Source organism: Salmo salar, chromosome ssa14 (assembly GCF_905237065.1).
Source record: "Salmo salar chromosome ssa14, Ssal_v3.1, whole genome shotgun sequence".
Taxonomy (NCBI): Eukaryota; Metazoa; Chordata; class Actinopteri; order Salmoniformes; family Salmonidae; genus Salmo; species Salmo salar.
In genome coordinates, this window is record NC_059455.1 from 53,664,735 (window position 1) to 53,692,715 (window position 27,981).

At 41.2% G+C, this 27,981-nt stretch overlaps 1 protein-coding gene across 6 annotated transcripts; it reads right to left on the minus strand.

Annotated features, from left to right (window-relative positions):
- Positions 1–320: 320 nt before the first annotated feature.
- LOC106592566 (major facilitator superfamily domain-containing protein 12) lies at positions 321–26,095 on the minus strand. 6 transcript variants are annotated; one of them, XR_006758853.1, is made up of 12 exons: positions 25,247–26,095; positions 23,567–23,777; positions 19,714–19,846; positions 17,628–17,852; positions 15,128–15,220; positions 8,953–9,045; positions 8,620–8,790; positions 6,824–6,918; positions 4,518–4,648; positions 4,280–4,345; positions 2,002–2,734; positions 321–1,611 (listed from the first exon to the last, which is right to left on the minus strand). XR_006758853.1 is itself a non-coding variant. In XM_045694565.1 (11 exons), exons 1-11 carry the CDS (start codon positions 25,515–25,517, stop codon positions 2,646–2,648), a joined length of 1,578 nt encoding a protein of 525 aa, XP_045550521.1. In that variant the 5' UTR covers positions 25,518–26,095; the 3' UTR covers positions 321–2,645. The 6 variants fall into 6 exon arrangements, 4 of the variants coding, with proteins under 4 accessions (XP_045550521.1, XP_045550522.1, XP_045550519.1 ...); XR_006758852.1 differs by lacking the exons at positions 321–1,611; positions 2,002–2,734 and adding exons at positions 2,884–3,892; positions 3,937–4,171; XM_045694565.1 differs by having other exon boundaries at positions 321–2,734.
- Positions 26,096–27,981: the final 1,886 nt, after the last annotated feature.

Genomic DNA, 27,981 nt, shown 5'->3' on the forward strand with positions numbered 1-27,981 from the left:
GGCACCTTTAGGTATACCATTCCAGGGTCAGGGGGGAGGGTGAGAGGGGGCGAGGGTGGGCCCTCCTTCCCCACTAACCAATACATTTTACATTTTAGTCATTTAGCAGACGCTCTTATCCAGAGCGACTTACAGTAGTGAATGCATACATTTCATGCATTTTTTAAAATTGTTTTTGTACTGGCCCCACGTGGGAATCGAACCCACAACCCTGGCGTTGCACACACCATGCTCTCTCTGTATAGCCTCCCTCACCATGCTCTAGGCCAATGTTAATGTGGAGAATTATTCTAGAAAAGTAGATGAACAAACACAGTGTATGAGAGTAGTATGAAATATGTTTAATATACTTCCCAATGAATGAGCATGATATGAACAGTAGGAAGAAAAAAAAAATAAAGAAAAAAAAAATTAGTCACTTCGCAATATATTGGAAATAAAAAGCAAAATGAATACAAAAATATTTCTCAAGAGATAAAATAAAATGTTTTCCTATAAAGGCAGTTTCCTAGTTGCCCTGTGCAAAAAAAATGTTTTCTCCATAGAATTAAAATTATTTATACTCTAATGATTCTAGTTCTATTGTTTGAGACGTAGAATCATCTTTCTGTCCAGTAACCTGAGTGGAATATCAACAGAAAATATATTCTACTATTCATATATACTGAACAAAAATATAAAAAAACGCAACATGTAAAGTGTTGGTCCCATGAACTGAAAACAACAACAAAAAATCCCAGAAATGTTCCATAAGTACAAAAAGCTTATTTCTATCTAATTTTGAGCACAATTTGTTTACATCCCTGTTAGTGAGCATTTCTCCTTTGCCAAGGTCCACCCATGGCTTTGCCCCTGCGCAGTCATGTGAAATCCATAGATTAGGTCCCTAATAAATTCATATGAACAGTAACTCAGTAAAATGGTTGAAATTGTTGCGTTTATATTTTTTGCTCAGTATAAATTCCATTCAGTTTATCCATATTGCAAAGTATCCATTTTCACATTGGCTACTGCTTAAATCCTGATTCGTTTCATTTAATAAATGCCCCCACAAATCCTTATTTTACTTGCAACATTAATTTACACTAGAACATGTAATCAAAAACACACAACATGATTTAGTTTAAAGCAACACAATGTGGTATTATTACTACAACACTAATGATTACCACTGGAATTAAATGTTCCCAACACTCTAGTAAAAACACACAATAACTACATTTACAAAGAGAACGTACCTCAAAACAAAAGCTTTTCCCGATTGACATGGCACCTCCCACTGGGCAGACGTCAATTCAACGTCTATTCCACATTGGTTCAATGTAATTTCATTGAAATGACGTGGAAACAACGCTGATTCAACCAGTGTATGCCCAGCGGGCTGTAATCAGTATTTGTTTTGGGACATTCACAACAGATGGTATAATAGTGTATTATTAGGACTTTTCTCAAGAGTGGTATGTAAGTCTTCTGGATCCATGTGTATCAGTGTAGATATATATACTCAATCATATAGGCACTGTTGAACCGACCGACCGACTGGACCGACCGGCCAAAGCAACCGGCCGAATGAACCGACTGAATCAACCGCAGTATGACTGTGAGAAGGTGCTGATTGAGAGAGCCAGAGAGCGAGAGAGCGAGAAACAGAGAGAGCGAGAAACAGAGAGAGCGAGAAACAGAGAGAGCGAGAAACAGAGAGAGCGAGAAACAGAGAGAGCGAGAAACAGAGAGAGCGAGAAACAGAGCGAGAAACAGAGCGAGAAACAGAGAGAGAAACAGAGAGAGAAACAGAGAGAGAAACAGAGAGAGCGAGAGAGAGCGAGAGAGAGCGAGAGAGCGAATGGACTGTTACTGTATAGCCTCCCTCATGTTGACAGTAATAGTGTTCACTGTATTGACCGATACTCTGCTAAATGACCATTTACTCTGTGACAGCATAGCAACGTTTTGATCTATAGTAGAAATGGGACCTGATGGCTACTGTTCCACCCAACTCACCTACAGAACAGAACAGCTACTGGTCAGGTCCAGAAGAAAAGTATTTTGATTCTTTCAGTTCAGAGGAACTACTGCTGGTCCACTTGGCTGTTTGTGAACACTCCGGTGAGATTACTTCTCTGTCTAAATGTTTGTTGTTCCAGCTGAGAGTTTAAGATGCCTGAGTGAGTCTTGGAGAGGTCCTGGAGAGGCCACAGAGCTAAACTATAATCCCTGAAGAGAGAAGCTGGGTTCTGCAGTGGTTATTCACCCAGGGATACGTGGGACTGGCTGGTCCCCGCTTCAGTAGAGCCCTGGTCTCCGCTTCAGTAGAGCCCTGGTCCCTGCTTCAGTAGAGCCCTGGTCCCTGCTTCAGTAGAGCCCTGGTCCCTGCTTCAGTAGAGCCCTGGTCCCTGCTTCAGTAGAGCCCTGGCCCCTGCTTCAGTAGAGCCCTGGCCCCTGCTTCAGTAGAGCCCTGGCCCCTGCTTCAGTAGAGCCCTGGTCTCTGCTTCAGTAGAGCCCTGGTCTCTGCTTCAGTAGAGCCCTGGTCTCTGCTTCAGTAGAGCCCTGGTCTCTGCTTCAGTAGAGCCCTGGTCCTGGTCTCTACTTCAGTAGAGCAGGGTCCAGTTAACCCTGTCCACCATACCTCTACCAGCAGTAGTTCCTTAGTTGACCGTTGGTCTAGGCTGGTAAGAGTTGTCCTCAGAGATGTCCTGATCCTCGCTGCCCATCAGACCTGTGATGTAAGGCAGACCTGCAAAGAGACAGAGGGACAGAGACACAGAGGGGACATGTCAATCACAACAAATACCTTGATATTCTATAGATAATAAAGCAAACGTTGACACCAGCCAGACACACTCTTACGTAGTCGTTCAGTGAATCAGGAAGTTAGTTGAAAAGTGTAGTCTATTTTTTTGTTTTTATTAGGACCAATCAATTAACTGTCCAAACAGCAGCATTTACAAATCAAATGAAAGACAGTCAATGGATAAGCTGGATCAAGAACTGACAGATTTGGACAGAAAATAACTTCTAATTCAGTATAGTGGTAGATAGATATCAAAAATAAAAACGATTTGGAAATGAATCTGGTTTCCATAATCCTATTATAATAGTCATTCATTACAGTTCAGTCTTATTATTATAATAGTCATTCATTACAGTTCAGTCTTATTATTATTATAATAGTCATTCATTACAGCTCAATCTTCTTATTATTATTATAATAGTCATTCATTACAGTTCAATCTTATTATTATTATTATTATTATTATTATTATAATAATAGTCATTCATTACAGTTCAGTCTTATTATTATAATAGTCATTCATTATAGTTCCATTATTATTATAATAGTCATTCATTACAGTTCAATCTTATTATAATAGTCATTCATTACAGTTCTGAGAACCTATATCATCCACCATTTGATCCAATCAAACATACTGATGCTGAATGTAATTGGAAATTGAGAATTTTTTGATTATTTTATTTAAAATGTGATAAGACCTACACCGTCAGACCTACCGGCCCCTCAGCCGTCAGACCTACCGGCCCCTCAGTCTGGAAGAGCAAACACCTCGGTTAGGCCAACCTTCCACCTCGGTTAGGCCAACCTTCCACCTCGGTTAGGCCAACCTTCCACCTCGGTTAGGTCAACCTTCCACCTCGGTTAGGTCAACCTTCCACCTCGGTTAGGTCAACCTTCCACCTCGGTTAGGTCAACCTTCCACCTCGGTTAGGTCAACCTTCCACCTCGGTTAGGTCAACCTTCCACCTCGGTTAGGTCAACCTTTCACCTCGGTTAGGTCAACCTTCCACCTCGGTTAGGTCAACCTTCCACCTCGGTTAGGTCAACCTTCCACCTCGGTTAGGTCAACCTTCCACCTCGGTTAGGTCAACCTTCCACCTCAGTTAGGTCAACCTTCCACCTCAGTTAGGTCAACCTTCCACCTCAGTTAGGTCAATCCATATTTCAAATTTGATATTTACTTGAATTGAATTTGATTTGTTTAGTAAATGTTATAAGGCCCAGCACCAGCCCTAAACCCAGCCCCTAACCCCAGCCCCTAATCCCTAACACTAGCACAATCACACTGCCCCGCTTCCTGAGTGTAGTTAGGGTTGTCTATGTTCTCCTTGTGTTGGTTCTTCTTGCCAGAGTCTGGAAGGGAAAACAGCACCACACCTGAAAGCATTAGGGTTGAAGCAAGGTGTAAAACAAGTCTACTGATGCTGGATGTGATGGACACCTTGAGAAGGGAATTTCTTGAGTAAAATGTTTGAAAGCCCTCACCCTGGCCCCGCCCCACTGGAACCACCCAATCGTAGTTAGGATTGTCTATGTTCTTCACGTCTGTCTCTGAAAGAGTAAACAAATCAGCACCACAGCACTTGTAGCGCATTACTACACGAACATCCAAAAGGAAGACTAGCCCTTCGGTAGGCAAAAAAAAAGAGATCCTGAAAAATCAATCATGAACAACCATATCAGAGTTTACTTTATAGTTCAAATGTAATGTGATGAAACTCACGGCGGACGATCCCGATAGGCCAGACAAGGATGGTACAGAGACTGAGAGCTGCAACGACGGCCACGCCTCCTGTTGCTATGACCATGACATAGTGGTAGTACCACACACACGCTGGACAGCAGACCTGAGTACTGATGGACAGAGACAGAGGGGGAGACAGAGGGGTGGGGGAGAGAGAGACAGAGGAGACAGAGAGACAGAGGGGAGAGAGAGAGAGAGGGACAGAGGGGTGGGGGAGAGAGAGAGAGAGAGAGAGACAGAGACAGGGACAGAGGGGTGGGGGAGAGAGAGAGAGAGACACAGAGGGTAGGGAGGAGAGCGAGAGAGACAGAGGGTAGGGAGGAGAGCGAGAGAGACAGGAGAGACAGAGGAGACAGGAGAGAGAGAGAGAGACAGGAGAGACAGAGAGAGGGGAAGGGAAAGAGGGGGGGAAGGAAAGTTACAACAGAAGAACACACATCTCTATTGATAAAAACTTGGATCAAGACGTAGCCTAGGTCTATTCACAATACAGGTGAATATAGACGTAGCCTAGGTCTAGTCACAATACAGGTGAATACAGACGTAGCCTAGGTCTCTATACACAATACAGGGGAATACATACGTAGCCTAGGTCTATACACAATACAGGGGAATACATACGTAGCCTAGGTCTATACACAATACAGGGGAATACATACGTAGCCTAGGTCTATACACACGTAGCCTAGGTCTATACACAATACGGGTGAATACATACGTAACCTAGGTCTAAAAAGGGGGGCGGCCCATCAGAGCACAGTCCGTTCACTGAGGCAATAGATCATCTTGGGAAGAGACTTGAGACCAAATAGGTGAATAAATAAAGGTTTTGGTGGCAATCTGCTTTGAAATCAGCATATTTTACCGATGGTTTGCATATTATCACAAACACAGTACTAGGGTAGTGAATTGATGTTAGCTTCAGCTGTCAGCTAGCAAGGAAAGTTAGCCTACCAAGCTGGAAAATACCAGCATCTTCTTGTATTGTAAAGTGTTCTAGCCTGTACCGGACATTGTTTTGCCAACAGTAATTAACAGTTTAACATTTCTACATGCCGTGTTACATTATTAAAGTGTTTTCACTTCTGTACAGCATGAGTGGGAGGCTAACATGATGCAGCCCAGATGGAGCTAACATGGTGCAGCCCAGACTCCCAGTACAGGCTAGCAGTGAGTTAGTGGAGCTAACATGATGCAGCCCAGACTCCCAGGCTAGCAGTGAGTTAGTGGAGCTAACACGATGCAGCCCAGACTCCCAGGCTAGCAGTGAGTTAGTGGAGCTAACACGATGCAGCCCAGACTCCCAGGCTAGCAGTGAGTTGGTGGAGGTAACACGATGCAGCCCAGACTCCCAGGCTAGCAGTGAGTTGGTGGAGCTAACACGATGCAGCCCAGACTCCCAGGCTAGCAGTGAGTTAATAGAGCTAACATGATGCAGCCCAGACTCCCAGTACAGGCTAGCAGTGAGTTAGTGGAGCTAACATGATGCAGCCCAGACTCCCAGGCTGGCAGTGAGTTAGTGGAGCTAACATGATGCAGCCCAGACTCCCAGTACAGGCTAGCAGTGAGTTAGTGGAGCTAACACGATGCAGCCCAGACTCCCAGGCTAGCAGTGAGTTAGTGGAGCTAACACGATGCAGCCCAGACTCCCAGGCTAGCAGTGAGTTGGTGGAGCTAACACGATGCAGCCCGGACTCCCAGGCTAGCAGTGAGTTGGTGGAGCTAACACGATGCAGCCCAGACTCCCAGGCTAGCAGTGAGTTAATAGAGCTAACATGATGCAGCCCAGACTCCCAGTACAGGCTAGCAGTGAGTTAGTGGAGCTAACATGATGCAGCCCAGACTCCCAGGCTGGCAGTGAGTTAGTGGAGCTAACATGATGCAGCCCAGACTCCCAGTACAGGCTAGCAGTGAGTTAGTGGAGCTAACACGATGCAGCCCAGACTCCCAGGCTAGCAGTGAGTTAGTGGAGCTAACACGATGCAGCCCAGACTCCCAGGCTAGCAGTGAGTTAGTGGAGCTAACACGATGCAGCCCAGACTCCCAGGCTAGCAGTGAGTTAGTGGAGCTAACACGATGCAGCCCAGACTCCCAGGCTAGCAGTGAGTTAAGAGATCAGGCACGGTTCTCTATAATTAGGGGATGGCTGTGCTGATAGACAGGTTTGATCCGTGACACATTTGAAAAAAGTACTGAACACACATTCGAGTACCAAACCGTTTTTCATGTTCTAATATTAAAAATGTACAGAAGCTTGGGTATGGCACACACACACAGACACTCACTGGCAGGGGTGTAGAGTCTGTATCATCATAACAGCTACTCCGTTGGCCACCTTGTCAGTGAAGCTCATCGCCCCGTAAACAAACGCTCCACTTTGCTGTGAAATACAGGGAAAGTTTCATAAAACACGAAAACAAACTCCATCAGTCTCACACATTAACTCATCGGGGCCTACGTTTCTCCTGACCACAGAAAAATACTATCACTAAGGGTCTAGTTGAAGCCTATAACTACAGTAAGGGTCTAGTTGAATAACTACAGAAAGGGTCTAGTTGAATAACTACAGTAAGTGTCTAGTTGAAGCCTATAACTACACTAAGGGTCTAGTTGAATAACTACAGTAAGTGTCTAGTTGAATAACTACACTAAGGGTCTAGTTGAATAACTACACTAAGGGTCTAGTTGAATAACTACACTAAGGGTCTAGTTGAATAACTACAGTAAGGGTCTTGTTGAATAACTACAGTAAGGGTCTTGTTGAATAACTACAGTAAGGGTCCAGTTGAAGCCTATAACTACAGTAAGGGTCCAGTTGAATAACTACAGTAAGGGTCCAGTTGAAGCCTATAACTACAGTAAGGGTCTTGTTGAATAACTACAGTAAGGGTCTTGTTGAATAACTACAGTAAGTGTCTAGTTGAAGCCTATAACTACAGTAAGGGTATTGTTGAATAACTACACTAAGGGTCCAGTTGAATAACTACAGTAAGGGTCCAGTTGAATAACTACAGTAAGGGTCCAGTTGAATAACTACAGTAAGGGTCCAGTTGAATAACTACAGTAAGGGTCCAGTTGAATAACTACAGTAAGGGTCCAGTTGAATAACTACAGTAAGGGTCCAGTTGAATAACTACAGTAAGGGTCCAGTTGAATAACTACAGTAAGGGTCCAGTTGAATAACTACAGTAAGGGTCTAGTTGAATAACTACAGTAAGGGTCTAGTTGAATAACTACAGTAAGGGTCTAGTTGAATAACTACAGTAAGGGTCTAGTTGAATAACTACAGTAAGTGTCTAGTTGAATAACTACAGTAAGTGTCTAGTTGAATAACTACAGTAAGTGTCTAGTTGAATAACTACAGTAAGTGTCTAGTTGAATAACTACAGTAAGGGTCTTGTTGAATAACTACAGTAAGGGTCTTGTTGAATAACTACAGTAAGGGTCCAGTTGAATAACTACAGTAAGGGTCCAGTTGAACAACTACAGTAAGGGTCCAGTTGAATAACTACAGTAAGGGTCCAGTTGAATAACTACAGTAAGGGTCCAGTTGAAGCCTATAACTACAGTAAGTGTCTAGTTGAAGCCTATAACTACAGTAAGGGTCTTGTTGAATAACTACAGTAAGGGTCCAGTTGAAGCCTATAACTACAGTAAGGGTCCAGTTGAAGCCTATAACTACAGTAAGGGTCTTGTTGAATAACTACAGTAAGGGTCCAGTTGAAGCCTATAACTACAGTAAGGGTCCAGTTGAAGCCTATAACTACAGTAAGTGTCTAGTTGAAGCCTATAACTACAGTAAGTGTCTAGTTGAAGCCTATAACTACAGTAAGGGTCCAGTTGAAGCCTATAACTACAGTAAGGGTCCAGTTGAAGCCTATAACTACAGTAAGGGTCCAGTTGAAGCCTATAACTACAGTAAGGGTCTAGTTGAAGCCTATAACTACAGTAAGGGTCTAGTTGAAGCCTATAACTACAGTAAGGGTCTAGAGCTTTTCCTGGTTAAATTGCACCTTTAAGTGTGTTAGTCAATAAAAGTTAAATCAACTTCAAAAAACGGTGCAACTGTATTAACACCAACCGTCTGGTCCCCGATGAGGTCAGCGGTCATGGAGAGTGACATCACCAGGATGGTAGCTGACCCCACCCCTAGAAGGACGGACGCCCCGTAGATCTGGTCACCCATCTGGTCGTCTACCAACACCCAATAAGAGAAGGCCATGATCAGCAGCAGGCCCACGAAGTAGGTCATCTACCAATCAGAGACGAGCAAGACACGTATATATATATTAGTTCAATAATGTAATGTCAGAGATATACTGAAAACACAAATCCATTAATCTACTGTGTTATGTGTATTACAGTTTGAGACAAACTACTGCACAGATCGGAAATAGACCAGACAGACACTCACACATTTGCCGATGAGTTTGCTGATAGGCCTCATGATGAAAGAGGAAGCGAAGCCGCTGACGTACATCACCAGGGGAATAGTAGCAATGTATTTCTGGAACAGGGAACAGAAAGTCTCAGTAACACAGTTTCCTAACAGGTGCAACCAAGGTCCTGGTTCTACATCAATAACAGGTATAGTTATAATTACAGGTATAATTATAGTTATAGGTATAGTTACAGGTATAGTTATAATTATAGTTATAGTTACAGGTATAATTACAGGTATAATTACAATTACTGGTATAATTACAATTACCGGTATAGCTATAGTTACAGGTATCGTTACAGGTATAGCTATCGTTACAGGTATCGTTACAGGTATAGCTATCGTTACAGGTATCGTTACAGGTATAGCTATCGTTACAGGTATCGTTACAGGTATAATTACAGGTATAATTACAGGTATAGTTATAATTATAGGTATAGTTACAGGTACAGGTATAATTATAGTTATAATTACAGGAATAGTTATAATTATAGGTATAGTTACAGGTATAATTATAGTTATAGGTATAGTTATAATTACAGGTATAATTATAGTTATAGGTATAGTTATAATTACAGGTATAGTTACAGATATAATTACAGGTATAGCTATAATTACAGGTATAGCTATAAATACAGGTATAGCTATAAATACATGTATAAATACAGGTATAGCTATAAATACAGGTATAGCTATAATTACAGGTATAGCTATAATTACAGGTATATAGTTACAGTTACAGGTATAATTATAATTACAGGTACAGGTATAATTATAATTACAGGTACAGGTATAATTATAGTTATAATTACAGGTATAGTTATAGGTATAGTTACAGGTATAATTATAGGTATAGTTATAATCATAGGTATAGTTACAGGTATAATTATAATTACAGGTATAATTATAGTTATAATTACAGGTATAATTATAATTACAGGTACAGGTATAATTACAGGTATAGTTACAGGTACAGGTATAATTACAGGTATAGTTACAGGTACAGGTATAATTATAATTATAGGTATAGTTACAGGTATAGTTATAATTATAGGTATAGTTACAGGTATATAGTTACAATTACAGGTATATAGTTACAATTACAGGTATATAGTTACAATTACAGGTATATAGTTACAATTACAGGTATAATTATAGTTATAGTTACAGGTACAGGTATAATTATAGTTACAGGTATAGTTATAGTTATAATTACAGGTACAGGTATAATTACAGGTATAGTTACAGGTACAGGTATAATTATAGTTATAATTACAGGTACAGGTATAATTATAGGTATAGTTACAGGTATAATTATAGTTATAATTACAGGTATAATTATAGTTATAATTACAGGTATAGTTATAATTATAGGTATAGTTACAGGTATAGTTATAATTATAGTTATAGGTATAGTTACAGGTATAGTTATAGGTATAGTTACAGGTATAGTTATAATTATAGGTATAGTTATAATTATAGGTATAGTTACAGGTACAGGTATAATTATAGTTATAATTACAGGTACAGTTATAATTATAGTTATAATTACAGGTACAGGTATAATTATAGTTATAATTACAGGTATAGTTATAATTATAGGTATAGTTACAGGTACAGGTATAATTATAGTTATAATTACAGGTATAGTTATAATTATAGGTATAGTTACAGGTACAGGTATAATTATAGTTATAATTACAGGTATAGTTATAATTATAGGTATAGTTACAGGTATTGTTATAGTTATAGGTATAGTTATAATTATAGGTATAGTTACAGGTACAGGTATAATTATAGTTATAATTACAGGTATTGTTATAGTTATAGGTATAGTTACAGGTATTGTTATAGTTATAGGTATAATTATAGTTATAGGTATAGTTACAGGTATAGTTATAATTATAATTATAGTTATAATTACAGTTACAGGTATAGTTATAGGTATAATTACAGGTATAGTTATAATTATAGTTATAGGTATAGTTACAGGTATAGTTACAGGTATAATTACAGGTATAGTTATAATTATAGTTACAGGTATAGTTACAGTTATAGGTATAATTACAGGTATAGTTATAGCTATAGGTATAGTTACAGGTATAATTATAGTTACAGGTATAGTTACAGTTACAGTTACAGGTATAGTTACAGTTACAGGTATAGTTACAGGTATAGTTACAGGTATAGTTACAGGTATAGTTATAGGTATAGTTATAATTACAGGTATAGTTATAATTATAATTACAGTTATAATTATAATTACAGTTATAGGTATAATTACAGGTATAGGTATAGTTACAGGTATAGGTATAATTACAGGTATAGTTATAATTACAGGTACAGTTATAATTACAGGTATAGTTATAATTACAGGTACAGTTATAATTACAGGTATAGTTACAGGTATAGTTATAATTATAGTTATAGGTACAGTTACAGGTACAGGTGTAGTTACAGTTACAGGTATAGTTACAGGTATAGTTACACTTACATGTATAGTTACAGGTATAGTTATAGGTATAATTACAGGTATAGTTATAGGTATAATTACAGGTATAGTTATAGGTATAATTACAGGTATAGTTATAGGTATAATTACAGGTATAGTTAGAATTATAGTTATAGGTATAGTTACAGGTATAGTTACAGTTACAGGTATAGTTATAATTGTAGTTACAGGTATAGTTATAATTACAGGTATAGTTACAATTACAGGTACAGTTACAATTACAGGTACAGTTATAGTTACAGGAATAGGTACAGTTACAATTACAGGTACAGGTATAATTATATAGGTACAGTTACAGGTATGGGTATAGCTATAATTACAGTTACAGGTATAGTTACAGTTACAGGTATAGTTATAGTTACAGGTATAGTTATAATTGTAGTTACAGGTATAGTTATAATTACAGGTATAGTTATAATTACAGTTATAGTTATAATTATAATTACAGTTATAGGTATAATTACAGGTATAGGTATAATTACAGGTACAGTTACAGGTATAGGTACAGTTACAATTACAGGTACAATTATATAGGTACAGTTACAGGTATGGGTATAGCTATAAGTAGGGATGCACAATATATCGGTGAACATATCGGAATCGGACGATATTAGCTAAAAATGCCAACATCGGTAACGGCCGATGTCTAGTTTAACGCCTCGATGTGCGAAACCAATGCAAAGCTGACATGCATACCTATATAACGTAGGTACATGACGTAATGACGCCTCGTAAAATGTTGCGCTATACGTGGAACAGCATTCCCAAACTAGCCCACAATGTCTGCTGTGTGGATTGAGCAGTCAACAAGTCCAGCAGTAATTTGAAAGAGTAAGAAAATTTCAGCGAGACAACTCAAAGGCGAAATCCATTAAAGCCAAGATAATGGAATTCATTGCCCTTGACAATCAACCGGTCTCTGTCGTGGGTGATGTTGGCTTTCGCTGACTGGTCGAGCATCGGTACACACTACCAAGTGCGCTATTTTTCAGATGTTGCCCTACCGGAGTTACACAGTAATAGCGTCACTGCTAGGAGCTTCACGCCATACATACTATGGAACACCATTTGGGTCTTTGTGTGTCAAAAAAGACACAGTAACACTGTCAAAGCTGTACAAAAAAGGCTGCAAAGAAGCAAACACTTGCCACGAACGATGTGTTTACAATACTGAGTTGGTAATAAAGCATCATTTGTTCAACCGCAACTTCTGGGTAGCTAGCTTTAACTTGGTACCTAGCTAGCACCAATACAACCAGCCTGAAAACAATGACCAGTAGAACCTGCAGTCATTTTCATTATTCTTAGCAATGATTTAGGAATCCTTGTAAGTAAGTATTAGCTAGGTAGCCACTTGTTGTTCGCCTATTGAAATTGAACTTCAGTTCATGAAAATAAATAGCTAGCCAGCAACTTAACCCTGTTGCCCAAAACTAAACGTTAAAAGCAGCCAGCTAGCTTCATCTAGATAGTGAGGCTCGACCGCACCAGGTTGTGTGTTGTGAAGCTAGCCACAATAAGGATTAGGCACAAGTGGAATTTGCAGTTAAACTTCTAACTAAAAGTATGGCATAATTATAATATTTGTATTTATTTGCATTACTGTCCATGACATACTTTTATTTTGAATGCAAACTGCAAATTCAAGAGTGTCATTGACAGTAATGCAAATGAATACAAATAGTAGAATTATGCCGTACTTTTATTTTGAAGGCTAACCGCAAAGTCCACAATTGTGGCTAATCCTTATTGTGGCTAGCTTCACATAGATGGGTCCGACCAACATTAATCAAATAAGAACTGCCTTATAAATTAGGGTAATTTTAGATGATGACACCTAGCTATATAGTTAGCTAGCTACTGAAACAGATGTGTTATTTGACGTGTATCTTTTTTGACGTGTAAAGACCCAAACGGCGTTCCATAATAATCCTGGTTGAGAATGAAATGACTGAACAAATGAACAACAAAACAGCCAAAAATGTCATATCGGTGCATCATTAGTTATAGGTGTATTTATAGGTATAGTTAGTTATCGGTATAGTTACAGGTATCGGTATTGTTACAGGTGTAGTTATAATTATAGGTACAGTTACAATTATAGGTACAGGTGTAGTTACAGGTATAGTTATAATTATAGGTACAGTTACAATTATAGGTACAGTTACAGGTATAGTTATAATTATAGGTAGGGATGCACAATATATCGGTGAACATATCGGAATAATTATAGTTTTCGGTATAGCTAACGGTATAATTATAGTTTTCAGTATAGTTAAAGGCATAAGTATAGCTATAATTATTGGTATCGGTATAGTTACAGGTATAATTATAGTTATCGGTATAGTTAAAGACATAGCTATAATTATAGGTATAATTATAGGTATCGGTATAGTTAAAGACATAGCTAAAAGTATCAGTATAATTATAGGTATAATTATAGTTAATTATACTTATAGGTATAAATATAGTTAAGTATACTTATAGGTATAGTTATAGGCAAAGCTACAGGTATCGGTATAGTTATAGGTATCGGTATAGCTCTAATTATTGGTATAGGTATAAGTCTAGTTAATTATACTTATAGGTATTGGTATAAGTCTAGTTAATTATACTTATAGTTATAGGCAAAGCTATAGGTATCGGTATAAATATAGCTATAGCTATAATTATTGGTATAGTTACAGGTATAATTATCGGTATAGTTAAAGGCATAGCTATAAGTATCGGTATAATTATAGGTATAAGTATAGTTAATTATACTTAAAGGTATAGTTATTAGTATAGTTATAAGCATAGCTATAAATATTGGTATAAGTATAGTTAATTATACTTATAGGTATAGTTATCGGTATACTTATAGGCAAAGCTATATAGGTATCGGTATAAATATTGGTATAGTTATAGGTATAGTTACAGGTAATTGTAGTTTTAGGTATCGGTATAATTATAGTTTTTGGTACAGGTATAATTATTGGGATAGCTATAGGTACCGCTACAAGTATAATTATCGATATAGGTACAAAAATAATTATAGGTATAGTTATAATTTTAGATATAATTATAGGTATAGGTATAAAAATAATTATAGGTATAATTATCAATATCGGTATAATTACAGGTATAGTTATAAGTATAATTATACCTATATCAAATTATCAATATAGTTATAGGTATAATTATCGGTATAGCTATAGTTATCAATATAGTTATGGGTATAGTTCTAATTATAGGTATAATTATAACTATAGGTATTGGTATAACTATAGGTATCGGTATAACTATAGGTATAACTATAGGTATCGTTCTAATTATAGGTATAATTATAGGTATCGTTCTAATTATAGGTATCGGTATAACTATAGGTATAACTATAGGTATAATTATAGGTATCGTTCTAATTATAGGTATCGGTATAACTATAGGTATCGCTATCAATATAGTTATGGGTATAATTATAGTTATCGGTATAATTATAGGTACAGCTATAGTTATAGGTATAATTAAAGTTATTGGTATCGGTATAGTTATCGCTATAGTGTTGTTACCTTTGGCAACATGAGAGTGTTGGTAAGATACATGATGTTGTTACCTTTGGCAACATGAGAGCGTTGGTAAGATACATGATGTTGTTACCTTTGGCAGCATGAGAGTGTTGGTAAGATACATGGAGATGTAAGTCTGAGACAGGTTCACTATCAGTCTGGTGGACATGTAGAGAAACGCTACCTGAACAGGACAGAAGGAAAATACAGGAACTAAAAACACCTCTATTTATTAACATGGGCTAAAAAACACCTCTATTTATTAACATGGGCTAAAAAACACCTCTATTTATTAACATGGGCTAAAAAACACCTCTATTTATTAACATGGGCTAAAAAACACCTCTATTAATTAACATGGGCTAAAAAACACCTCTATTAACTAACATGGGCTAAAAAACACCTCTATTAACTAACCTGGGCTAAAAAACACCTCTATTAACTAACCTGGGCTAAAAAACACCTCTATTAACTAACCTGGGCTAAAAAACACCTCTATTAACTAACCTGGGCTAAAAAACACCTCTATTAACTAACATGGGCTAAAAACACCTCTATTAACTAACATGGGCTAAAAACACCTCTATTAACTAACATGGGCTAAAAACACCTCTATTAACTAACATGGGCTAAAAACACCTCTATTAACTAACATGGGCTAAAAACACCTCTATTAACATGGGCTAAAAACACCTCTATTAACATGGGCTAAAAACACCTCTATTAACATGGGCTAAAAACACCTCTATTAACATGGGCTAAAAACACCTCTATTAACATGGGCTAAAAACACCTCTATTAACATGGGCTAAAAACACCTCTATTAACATGGGCTAAAAACACCTCTATTAACATGGGCTAAAAACACCTCTATTAACATGGGCTAAAAACAGACAAAGCAGTGTTGTGTCTGCAAAATCTCAACAAAAATATATTAAGTTTCATTTGTCATATAATTTTTTTTTTTAAACTGTATTAACCTGTTAGGGCTAGGGGGCAGCATTTGCACGTCTGGATAAAAAAAATGTACCCGATTTCATCTGGTTACTAATCCTACCCAGTAACTAGAATATGCATATACTTATTATATATGGATAGAAAACACTCTAAAGTTTCTAAAACTGTTTGAATGGTGTCTGTGTATAACAGAACTCATTTGGCAGGCAAAACCCTGAGACATTTTCTGACAGGAAGTGGATACCTGATGTGTTGTATTACCTTTAAACCTATCCCATTGAAAAACACAGGGGCTGAGGAATATTTTGGCACTTCCTATTGCTTCCACTAGATGTCACCAGCCTTTACAAAGTGTTTTGAGTCTTCTGGAGGGAGATCTGACCGAACAAGAGCCATGGAACGATGATGTCCCATTAGACACCTGGCGCGCGAGTTCATGTTGGGTACCCTCGTTCCAATACGTTATAAAAGAGTATGCATTCGTCCACCTTGAATATTATTCATGTTCTGGTTAAAAAGGCCCTAATGATTTATGCTATACAACGTTTGACATGTTTGAACGAACGTAAATATATTTTTTCCCCTCGTTCATGACGAGAAGTCCGGCTGGCTTAGATCATGTGCTAACAAGACGGAGATTTTTGGACATAAATGATGAGCTTTTTTGAACAAAACTACATTCGTTATGGACCTGTGATACCTGGAAGTGACATCTGATGAAGAGAATCAAAGGTAATGGATTATTTACATAGTATTTTCGATTTTAGATCTCCCCAACATGACGTCTAGTCTGTATCGCAACGCGTATTTTTCTGGGCGCAGTGCTCAGATTATTGCAAAGTGTGATTTCCCAGTAAGGTTATTTTTAAATCTGGCAAGTTGATTGCGTTCAAGAGATGTAAATCTATAATTCTTTAAATGACAATATAATATTTTACCAATGTTTTCTAATTTTAATTATTTAATTTGTGACGCTGACTTGACTGCCGGTTATTGGAGGGAAACGATTTCCTCAACATCAATGCCATAGTAAAACGCTGTTTTTGGATATAAATATGAACTTGATAGAACTAAAAATGCATGCATTGTCTAACATAATGTCCTAGGAGTGTCATCTGATGGAGATTGTAAAAGGTTAGTGCATCATTTTAGCTGGTTTTATGGTTTTGGTGACCCTGTCTTTGACTTGACAAAGCATTACACACAACTCTTGTAAATGTACTGTCCTAACATACTCTAAATTTATGCTTTCGCCGTAAAACCTTTTTGAAATCGTAAAACGTGGTTAGATTAAGGAGATGTTTATCTTTCAAAGGGTGTAAAATAGTTGTATGTTTGAAAAATTTGAATTTTGACATTTATTTGGATTCAAATTTGCCGCTCTTGAAATGCACCTGCTGTTGATGGAGTGCACCACGGGTGGCACGCTAGCGTCCCACCTAGCCCATAGAGGTTAAGTAGAGCAATCCTACTGCCTGATAGAAACAAACGACCCCGATTGGAAGTACACTGAACATCGAACACAGAACGGAAGCTGAGTATCAGATCAAAATGCTTGTTGAAATCCAACCAGCTGTTGAATCGGACTTAACAATCTCTCAGATCCAAAAACGGCAGGTGTGTTTCAGTGTTACCTGGTAAAAGGAAGGTTGTTTCAGCCAGCATTTCCACCTCAGCAGCGACTGGACAGGGGTGGCACCCTGAGGGCGAGGGATGAGGGGCCGACGCTCTCCTTCCTCTTCATCATCATCCTCCTCCTCCCTCTTCTCTTCCCCTGCTCCCCCCTTCTCTTCCCGTGTGCCCAGGTGGAAGAGGACAGAGAAAAGGGCACCGATACCCAGCACGATGAGGCTCAGGTTCTGAAAGAAAAAATAAATAGAGAATGAAAAGTATAAATGGACGGATGTAAATATCTCCTCTTCATCCCTCCCTGATCTTGTCTAATATTGTTATACATTTATTTATTTTTTAATAACAGTGTTGAAATGACATACTGAAGGTCTAGCATGAGCCTACAGTGCATTTCAACAAGCACTTCCTATTACAAACACGAGGAAGAAGATAACATCAGCAAGATAATGGGTTGTGAATTGTTGTGGTCATACACACATTCTTAAAAAAAAAAAAATGTCAAGATTAAATTGTATCATGAATTCGCATCAACTGTACAGGAAACAATACACAATCTGAATATAGGGATATCTATGGGGTAATGTATGGCTCTGAATATAGGGATATCTATGGGGTAATGTATGGCTCTGAATATAGGGATATCTATGGGGTAATGTACGGCTCTGAATATAAGGATATCTATGGGGTAATGTATGGCTCTACTCACCCTGAATATAGAGATATCTATGGGGTAATGTATGGCTCTGAATATAGGGATATCTATGGGGTAATGTATGGCTCTGAATATAGGGATATCTATGGGGTAATGTATGGCTCTGCTCACCCTGAATATAGGGATATCTATGGGGTAATGTATGGCTCTGCTCACCCTGAAAATAGGGATATCTATGGGATAATGTATGGCTCTAAAATAGGGATATCTATGAGGTAATGTATGGCTCTACTCACCCTGAATATAGGGATATCTATGACGTAATGTATGGCTCGAATCACCCTGAATATAAGGATATCTATGGGGTAATGTATGGCTCTGCTTACCCTGAATATAGGGATATCTATGGGGTAATGTATGGCTCTGAATATAGGGATATCTATGAGGTAATGTATGGCCTACTCACCCTGAATATAGGGATATCTATGGGGTAATGTATGACTCTACTCACCCTGAATATAGGGATATCTATGGGGTAATGTATGGCTCTGAATATAGGGATATCTATGGGGTAATGTATGGCTCTACTCACCCTGAATATAGGGATATCTATGGGGTAATGTATGGCTCTGAATATAGGGATATCTATGGGGTAATGTATGGCTCTGCTCACCCTGAATATAGGGATATCTATGGGGTAATGTATGGCTCTGCTCACCCTGAATATAGGGATATCTATGGGGTAATGTATGGCTCTAAAATAGGGATATCTATGAGGTAATGTATGGCTCTACTCACCCTGAATATAGGGATATCTATGACGTAATGTATGGCTCGAATCACCCTGAATATAAGGATATCTATGGGGTAATGTATGGCTCTGCTTACCCTGAATATAGGGATATCTATGGGGTAATGTATGGCTCTGAATATAGGGATATCTATGAGGTAATGTATGGCCTACTCACCCTGAATATAGGGATATCTATGGGGTAATGTATGACTCTACTCACCCTGAATATAGGGATATCTATGGGGTAATGTATGGCTCTGAATATAGGGATATCTATGGGGTAATGTATGGCTCTACTCAACCTGAATATAGGGATATCTATGGGGTAATGTATGGCTCTGAATATAGGGATATCTATGGGGTAATGTATGACACTACTCACCCTGAATATAGGGATATCTATGGGGTAATGTATGGCTCTGCTCACCCTGAATATAGGGATATCTATGAGGTAATGTATGGCTCTACTCACCCTGAAGATAGGGATATCTATGGGGTAATGTATGGCTCTGCTTACCCTGAATATAGGGATATCTATGGGGTAATGTATGGCTCTGAATATAGGGATATCTATGGGGTAATGTATGGCTCTGCTCACCCTGAATATAGGGATATCTATGGGGTAATGTATGGCTCTACTCACCCTGAATATAGGGATATCTATGGGCCCCAGGGTCTCGGTGAGAGAGGGGTCCTCGTCTGATCCGGTCTGGAAGTGGAACAGCAGATAGGCCACAGCATACACTGTTATGTTGGCCATCACTGTAAACGCATACCTGGGAGACGAGGACAAGAGGTGGAACTCCTTTCAGCACTGGGGAAGACTCGGCCCCCGCCTTCCAGCACTGGGGAAGACTCGGCCCCCGCCTTCCAGCACTGGGGAAGACTCGGCCCCCGCCTTCCAGCACTGGGGAAGACTCGGCCCCCGCCTTCCAGCACTGGGGAAGACTCGGCCCCCCGCCTTCCAGCACTGGGGAAGACTCGGCCCCCGCCTTCCAGCACTGGGGAAGACTCGGCCCCCGCCTTCCAGCACTGGGGAAGACTCGGCCCCCGCCTTCCAGCACTGGGGAAGACTCGGCCCCCGCCTTCCAGCACTGGGGAAGACTCGGCCCCCGCCTTCCAGCACTGGGGAAGACTCGACCCCCGCCTTCCAGCACTGGGGAAGACTCGGCCCCCGCCTTCCAGCACTGGGGAAGACTCGACCCCCGCCTTCCAGCACTGGGGAAGACTCGGCCCCCGCCTTCCAGCACTGGGGAAGACTCAGGCCCCCCCTTCCAGCACTGGGGAAGACTCAGGCCCCCCCTTCCAGCACTGGGGAACGCTCAGGCCCCCCTTCCAGCACTGGGGAACGCTCAGGCCCCCCTTCCAGCACTGGGGAACGCTCAGGCCCCCCTTCCAGCACTGGGGAACGCTCAGGCCCCCCCTTCCAGCACTGGGGAACGCTCAGGCCCCCTTCCAGCACTGGGGAAGGCTCAGGCCCCCCTTCCAGCACTGGGGAAGGCTCAGGCCCCCCTTCCAGCACTGGGGAACGCTCAGGCCCCCCCTTCCAGCACTGGGGAACGCTCAGCCCCCCCTTCCAGCACTGGGGAACGCTCAGCCCCCCCTTCCAGCACTGGGGAACGCTCAGCCCCCCCTTCCAGCACTGGGGAACACTCTGGCCCCCCTTCCAGCATTGGGGAACATGCCATGCCCACAGCCCATGCTGGCACGTGCCACGTCCATTTCTATGGGCACAAGCTGCTACCACCCTTCTTGTTGGTGAAGAGAATATTTTGCCATTTTAAAAAGCAAATTTCCTGCAATTCTACACATTTTGCCATGTCTTATGCGTGTTCATGTGCTATTTGAGTAACTCAAACATTACAACAAAATCAACAGGTTAAAAAAAAACTTACGGCTAGTTGATCTGGACATTTCTGACAAGTTATAAAATGGCACCGACGGATAGGGCTGCCGTGCTTCTAGCTCTTAGGAAACTTTGCAGTATTTTTTTTTTTTTAAATGTGTTATTTCTTACAAAAACATTAATGGGCTAATAATGTGTTATTACACACAGCCGGGAAGAACTTCTGGATATCAGAGCAGCGGTAACTCACCAGCATTACCACAAAGAAAATGACCTTCCTGAAACGGCTATATGCCAAATATCCTCGCTTCGAGGCAAGCAACACTGAAGCATGCATGAGAGCACCATTTAACATCGATGGGGCTGTAGTGGAGCAGGTCGAGAGTTTGAAGTTCCTTGGTGTCCACATCACCAACAAACTATCATGGTCCAAACACACCAAGACAGTCATGAAGAGGAAACAACCTTTTCCCCCTCAGAAGACTGAAAAGATTTGTCACGGGTCCTAAGATCCTCAAAGTTATTACAGCAGCACCATCGAGAGCATCCTGATCGGTTGCATCACCGCCTGGTATGGCAACTGCTCGGCATCTGACAGTAAGGCGCTACAGAGGGTATCGCGTACAGCCCAGTACATCACTGGGGCCAAGCTTCCTGCCATCCAGGACCTATATACCAGGCGGTGTCAGAGGAAAGCCCATAAAATTGTCAGAGACTCCAGTCACCCAAGTCATAGACTGTTATCTCTGCTACTGCACGGCAAGCGGTACCAGAGTGACAAGTCTAGGCCCAAAAGGCTCCTTAACAGCTTCTACCACCAAGTCATGAGACTGCTGAACAATTAATAAAATGGCCACCGGACAATTTACATTGACACCCCCCCCCCCCCCCCTTTGTTTTTACACTGCTGCTACTCGCTGTTTATTATCTATGCATAGTCACTTTACCCCTACCGACATGTAGAAATTACCTCGACTAACCTGTTACCCCGCACACTGACTCAATACCCCCTGTATATAGCCTCATTACTGTTATTTTATGGTGTTACTTTTTACTTGAGTTTATTTAGTAAATATCTTATTAACTATTTTCTTAAAACTGCATTGTAGGTTAAGGGCTTGTAAATAAGCATTTCACGGTAAAGTCTACACCTGTTGTATTCGGCACGCATGTGACAAATAAAATTTGATTTGATTGATCATGCAGACTAAACGCGTCTCGTGGTCGAGGAACAACACGCGCTCCTTGAATGACAGGGGGCAGGGCTAGGTCTGTGGGGAAAGCGGCGTGGAGAGAGAGCGGAGAGAGACGACTTAAGTAGCCAAGTAAACTATAAAAATGTATGTTACTCACAGCGTAACCCATTTAACAAACCAAACATTAAAAAATACCATTATCGAAGCTAAAGTAAAAACCCAAACCGGTCCGTGTATTAATACTGGTATATCGTAAAATATGGTATACCGCCCTAGCTCCATCCTGGTTGTTATTTACCTGTAAGCGGTGAGCTCCATCCTGGTTGTTATTTACCTGTAAGCGGTGAGCTCCATCCTGGTTGTTATTTACCTGTAAGCGGTGAGCTCCACCTTGGCGGTCCCTAGCTCCATCCTGGTTGTTATTTACCTGTAAGCGGTGAGCTCCACCTTGGCGGTCCCTAGCGCCATCCTGGTTGTTATTTACCTGTAAGCGGTGAGCTCCACCTTGGCGGTCCCTAGCTCCATCCTGGTTGTTATTTACCTGTAAACAGTGAGCTCCACCTTGGCGGTCTCCTAGCTCCATCCTGGTTGTTATTTACCTGTAAGCGGTGAGCTCCACCTTGGCGGTCCCTAGCTCCATCCTGGTTGTTATTTACCTGTAAGAGGTGAGCTCCACCTTGGCGGTCCCTAGCTCTATCCTGGTTGTTATTTACCTGTAAGCGGTGAGCTCCACCTTGGCGGTCCCTAGCTCCATCCTGGTTGTTATTTACCTGTAAGCGGTGAGCTCCACCTTGGCGGTCCCTAGCTCCATCCTGGTTGTTATTTACCTGTAAGCAGTGAGCTCCACCTTGGCGGTCTCCTAGCTCCATCCTGGTTGTTATTTACCTGTAAGCGGTGAGCTCCACCTTGGCGGTCCCTAGCTCCATCCTGGTTGTTATTTACCTGTAAGCGGTGAGCTCCACCTTGGCGGTCCCTAGCTCCATCCTGGTTGTTATTTACCTGTAAGCGGTGAGCTCCACCTTGGCGGTCCCCTAGCTCCATCCTGGTTGTTATTTACCTGTAAGCTGTGAGCTCCACCTTGGCGGTCCCTAGCTCCATCCTGGTTGTTATTTACCTGTAAGCAGTGAGCTCCACCTTGGCGGTCCCCTAGCTCCAGCCTGGTTGTTATTTACCTGTAAGCTGTGAGCTCCATCCTGGTTGTTATTTACCTGTAAGCGGTGAGCTCCACCTTGGCGGTCCCTAGCTCCATCCTGGTTGTTATTTACCTGTAAGCAGTGAGCTCCACCTTGGCGGTCCCCTAGCTCCAGCCTGGTTGTTATTTACCTGTAAGCTGTGAGCTCCATCCTGGTTGTTATTTACCTGTAAGCGGTGAGCTCCACCTTGGCGGTCCCCTAGCTCCATCCTGGTTGTTTTTTTACCTGTAAGCTGTGAGATCCATCCTGGTTGTTATTTACCTGTAAGCGGTGAGCTCCACCTTGGCGTGTTCGCAGGACACCAGCTCAGGGATGAGTGACAGGTGTGAGATCTGCGTGGCAGCCCAGCCGAACTGGAAGATGATGATGAACGGGATGAAGTACGTCAGGCTGACCCACTGAGAGGTGTACTGGTCACACCCCAGACACTGATTAAAGATGAACGCAAAGGACATCAGCACACTGACCGTACCTGGAGAGGAGGGAGGGGATGCTATTGTTGACCTGTGTATCTCACTTCACTTTACCAACAGTAGCCTTGTCATTCATGCCAATAAAGATCATCTTACTCCGAACCAAATCCGAGTAATAAAGAGGGGAGTGAGGTTAGCTCTATGAAGACATGACACAGACCAGGCACACGAAGGGGAATGAGGTCACAGCCCAGGCACAGGAAGGGGAATGAGGTCACAGCCCAGGTACAGGAAGGGGAAGGAGGTCACAGCCCAGGCACAGGAAGGGGAAGGAGGTCACAGCCCAGGCACAGGAAGGGGAAGGAGGTCACAGCCCAGGCACAGGAAGGGGAAGGAGGTCACAGCCCAGGCACAGGAAGGGGAATGAGGTCACAGCCCAGGCACAGGAAGGGGAATGAGGTCACAGCCCAGGCACAGGAAGGGGAATGAGGTCACAGCCCAGGCACAGGAAGGGGAATGAGGTCACAGCCCAGGCACAGGAAGGGGAATGAGGTCACAGCCCAGACACAGGAAGGGGAATGAGGTCACAGCCCAGACACAGGAAGGGGAATGAGGTCACAGCCCAGACACAGGAAGGGGAATGAGGAAAAAGGAAAGAACATGAAGGACATAAGCACACTGATCGTCCCTGGAGGGAGAGAGGGTGTTGTGAAAGCTTTGATGTGGAAGGTTTTTGTTCTAGCCCAGCACTGACACACCTGATTCAACTAATCAATGGCTTGATGATGATTTGTTTTAGCAGCTGTGTTAGTGCTGGGCTAGAACAAAAGCCTGCACGCCCAGTGGGTCTCATGCAGGAGCAGGCCTGATCATCACAGCCCACTGATCCCAGATAGGGTGACCTGTCTAGCTCTGAGCTTCTTCAACAACCTGATAGCGCAGAGCTGCCTGGCAACCTGATAGCGCAGAGCTGCCTGGCAACCTGATAGCGCAGAGCTGCCTGGCAACCTGATAGCGCAGAGCTGCCTGGCAACCTGATAGCGCAGAGCTGCCTGGCAACCTGATAGCGCAGAGCTGCCTGGTAACCTGATAGCGCAGAGCTGCCTGGTAACCTGATAGCGCAGAGCTGCCTGGTAACCTGATAGCGCAGAGCTGCCTGGTAACCTGATAGCGCAGAGCTGCCTGGTAACCTGATAGCGCAGAGCTGCCTGGTAACCTGAATTGCCACAAACTACCAGGGAACTGTCTGGCAGCACCTGAATGTAGGATGTGGCCTGTGGAACTAACTTCCTTATGGATGACTCAGCTTAAAGTTTGGTCACAAGACTACAAGTGTTCAGTTCAATACATGTCATTGGCATGGTAACATAATAGCCTTTATTGTCATTTTATTGAGAATGGTACGGAATACATACATTGGCAATTGTAAGATCCAAATATTACATAATTTGACTAATTCATAATTGTATCATAATTACAGTGTAGCAATCAACCAATGCACGTATATGAAACAGGTATATACACTTACCCACTAAATGCCATGTCTTCCTCTTGCCGTACGTCCCACAGCCCGGCGTCCGGTCCGACTCGTAGCCGATAAGGGGTGTGCAGACCCCGTCTGCTATCTGCCCCACCAGCAGTAACACACCTGCATAGGTGTTCTGAAAGCCCAGCACGGAGTGGTAGTACACCAGTAGATAGGTGAACCACATGGACGCACACAGATCGTTCAGAAAGTGTCCCACAGCGTAACTCAGCCGCCGACAAAAAGGCAGAGACCTCTGTGTGTAGTCCGACATGACTGCTTCGAGAATATTAGGTTATTTTCTATTCTAATTATAGTCAAATTGTTGTTGTGAGATCTTTTGATTAGCTAATATGTTCGCCTAAATACGATAAAATAGGTTATCTGAATACTCAACAAGCAAAAATACAATTCCACTTTGAAAACAAATATTAGGTCCTACTTGTGTGAGTACAGATCGGTATTCCCCGAAATGTCCGTGTCCCTCTGATCACACGGCATGATGCCAGTTTCCTTACGATCAGCTGACTGTTATGAAGACAAAATAAATCTCTCTCTCTATATATATTCAGGCACCTAACAAAACACCTCAACCACTGTCCTGACCTCATCAACCCCCTAACCAGGTTAGGCGGTTAACTTGTTAAAGTAAAGTAACACCTCTTCCACATTCATAACATATATTATCCGTTTCACAGACATATATCTCGCTTATCGTTTTACAGATAATACCGATCGAATTCCAAAGATATTCGCGTCCTCGATCCTACCGGCTCAGGTATTCTCAGGAGTTAACAAACACTATGATTCTGTTACATGACAACAAATGGCGGACGGCGTTCCGGTGAAATAAAGGCCCCGTTCTGGACCAATAGGAACTCAGAGCTCCTCTCCTCTCACGTGATGCTGACTGATGTTATTCCGGAAGAGGGATGACTTAATTCCTGATACATTAGTTCATCTCAATTTAAAATCAGATAAGATACATTGTTTAAACTTTTCATTATATTATTTCTGTGATTGATTGAAGTTTAGAACTACATGTATAAGTTTTCTGTGCTACTATAATAGAAATACATGTATATGTCTCATTGGATACTGAAAGTGAATTCATTACTCAAGTCTAGATTCAGTCCAGTGATCAATTATTTCTCACACAGGGTCAGAGTACATCCCATGCTTTAGTCTGAAGAGCTTTGTCAGCGTTCCTCGTGTTTTTAAGTCTGAAATAAAGATAATGATTATTTTGTCACAAGGTGACTGTCCTGTATAACCTTGGCTTACCTATTCATCACTTTTACTAGGAAAATGTCAATATCGTAGGTCTGTGTGGAAAGCGACCGTATAAAGTTGTTTTTACAATACAAGTCTGTCTGTCTAGATAATACCAGAGATTTTAAACAGGTTTTGAGAATGCTTACACATTTAGAAAATTGACAAGATATGAAAGCCTAAACATGTTTTGTATTTTGAAATGGGACATATTTAAAAAAATAAATTAAAAAAATGTAAGAACAAATTATTTAAGAACAAATTCTTATTTACAATGACATCCAACCCCGGCCAAACCCAGACGTGCTGGGCCCATTGTGCACTGCCCTATGGGACTCCCAATCACGGCCGGATGCGATGCGGCCTGGATTCAAACCAGGGACTGCAGTGACGTCTCTTGCACTGAGATGCAGTGCCTTAGACCGCTGTGCCACTCGGGAGTATTACTTTAAAACCTCTACAGGAACGGTGTCCCTCCACTGGGACAGTTGAGCTTACGTGCACTAACGTGACTAGCATGACAGTTGTAAGTAACAACAAACTTTACAGGACATAGACATGTCTTATAAGGGCAGAAAGCTTACATTCTTGTTAATCTGACTTCACTGTCCAATTAACAGTAGCTATTACAGTGAAAAAATACCATGCTATTGTTTGAGGCGAGTGCACAACAACAACAAAAACGTATCAGGGCAACTGGTTTGATACATTCACCTCTGAAGGTAAATCATGTACTTACATTCAGTAATCTTGCTCCTGATTTGTCATTCTGAGAGTCCCAGAGATAAAATGTAGCATAGTTTTGTTTGATAAAAATCTATTTTTATATTCAAATGTAGGAACTTGGTTCTGCAGATTGAACCCACTGCTGTCTCTGGCTCCACACCCCTATCCCCCAACCCCCCCCTGGCCATCTCGATGTGTGAAAGTTAGTCTATAAGCTAATGATCCATCATGTATGACGTTCCTGGGGGTGTGTAAACATAAATGTTATATTACCATAGCATTTTTATATGTTCTCCATAGTTATGTACTTGAACATGTATCAATTGACCAAATTCGGCACATAATATTGTCCAGTATTGCCATGCTTCACTGGATCAATCTGAAACGTTGCACACACACTGCTGCCATCTAGTGGCCAACATTTAAATTGCACCTAAACTGCAATACGAACGATGGCCTTTCTCCTGCATTTCCGAGAAAAAAAATAAAATTAAAATAACTCATGTTTTTTGGTTTTGTATTATCTTTTACCAGATCTATTGTGTTTTATTCTCCTACATTAATTTCACATTTCCACAAACTTCAAAGTGTTTCCTTTCAAATGGTAGCAAGAATGTGCATATCCTTGCTTCAGGGCCTGAGCTACAGGCAGTTAGATTTGGGTTTGTCATTTTCTGTCATTTGTTTTCTGTCATTTTAGGTGTCCAATCCTTTTAAAATGGCACAAACTAAAACTTGCA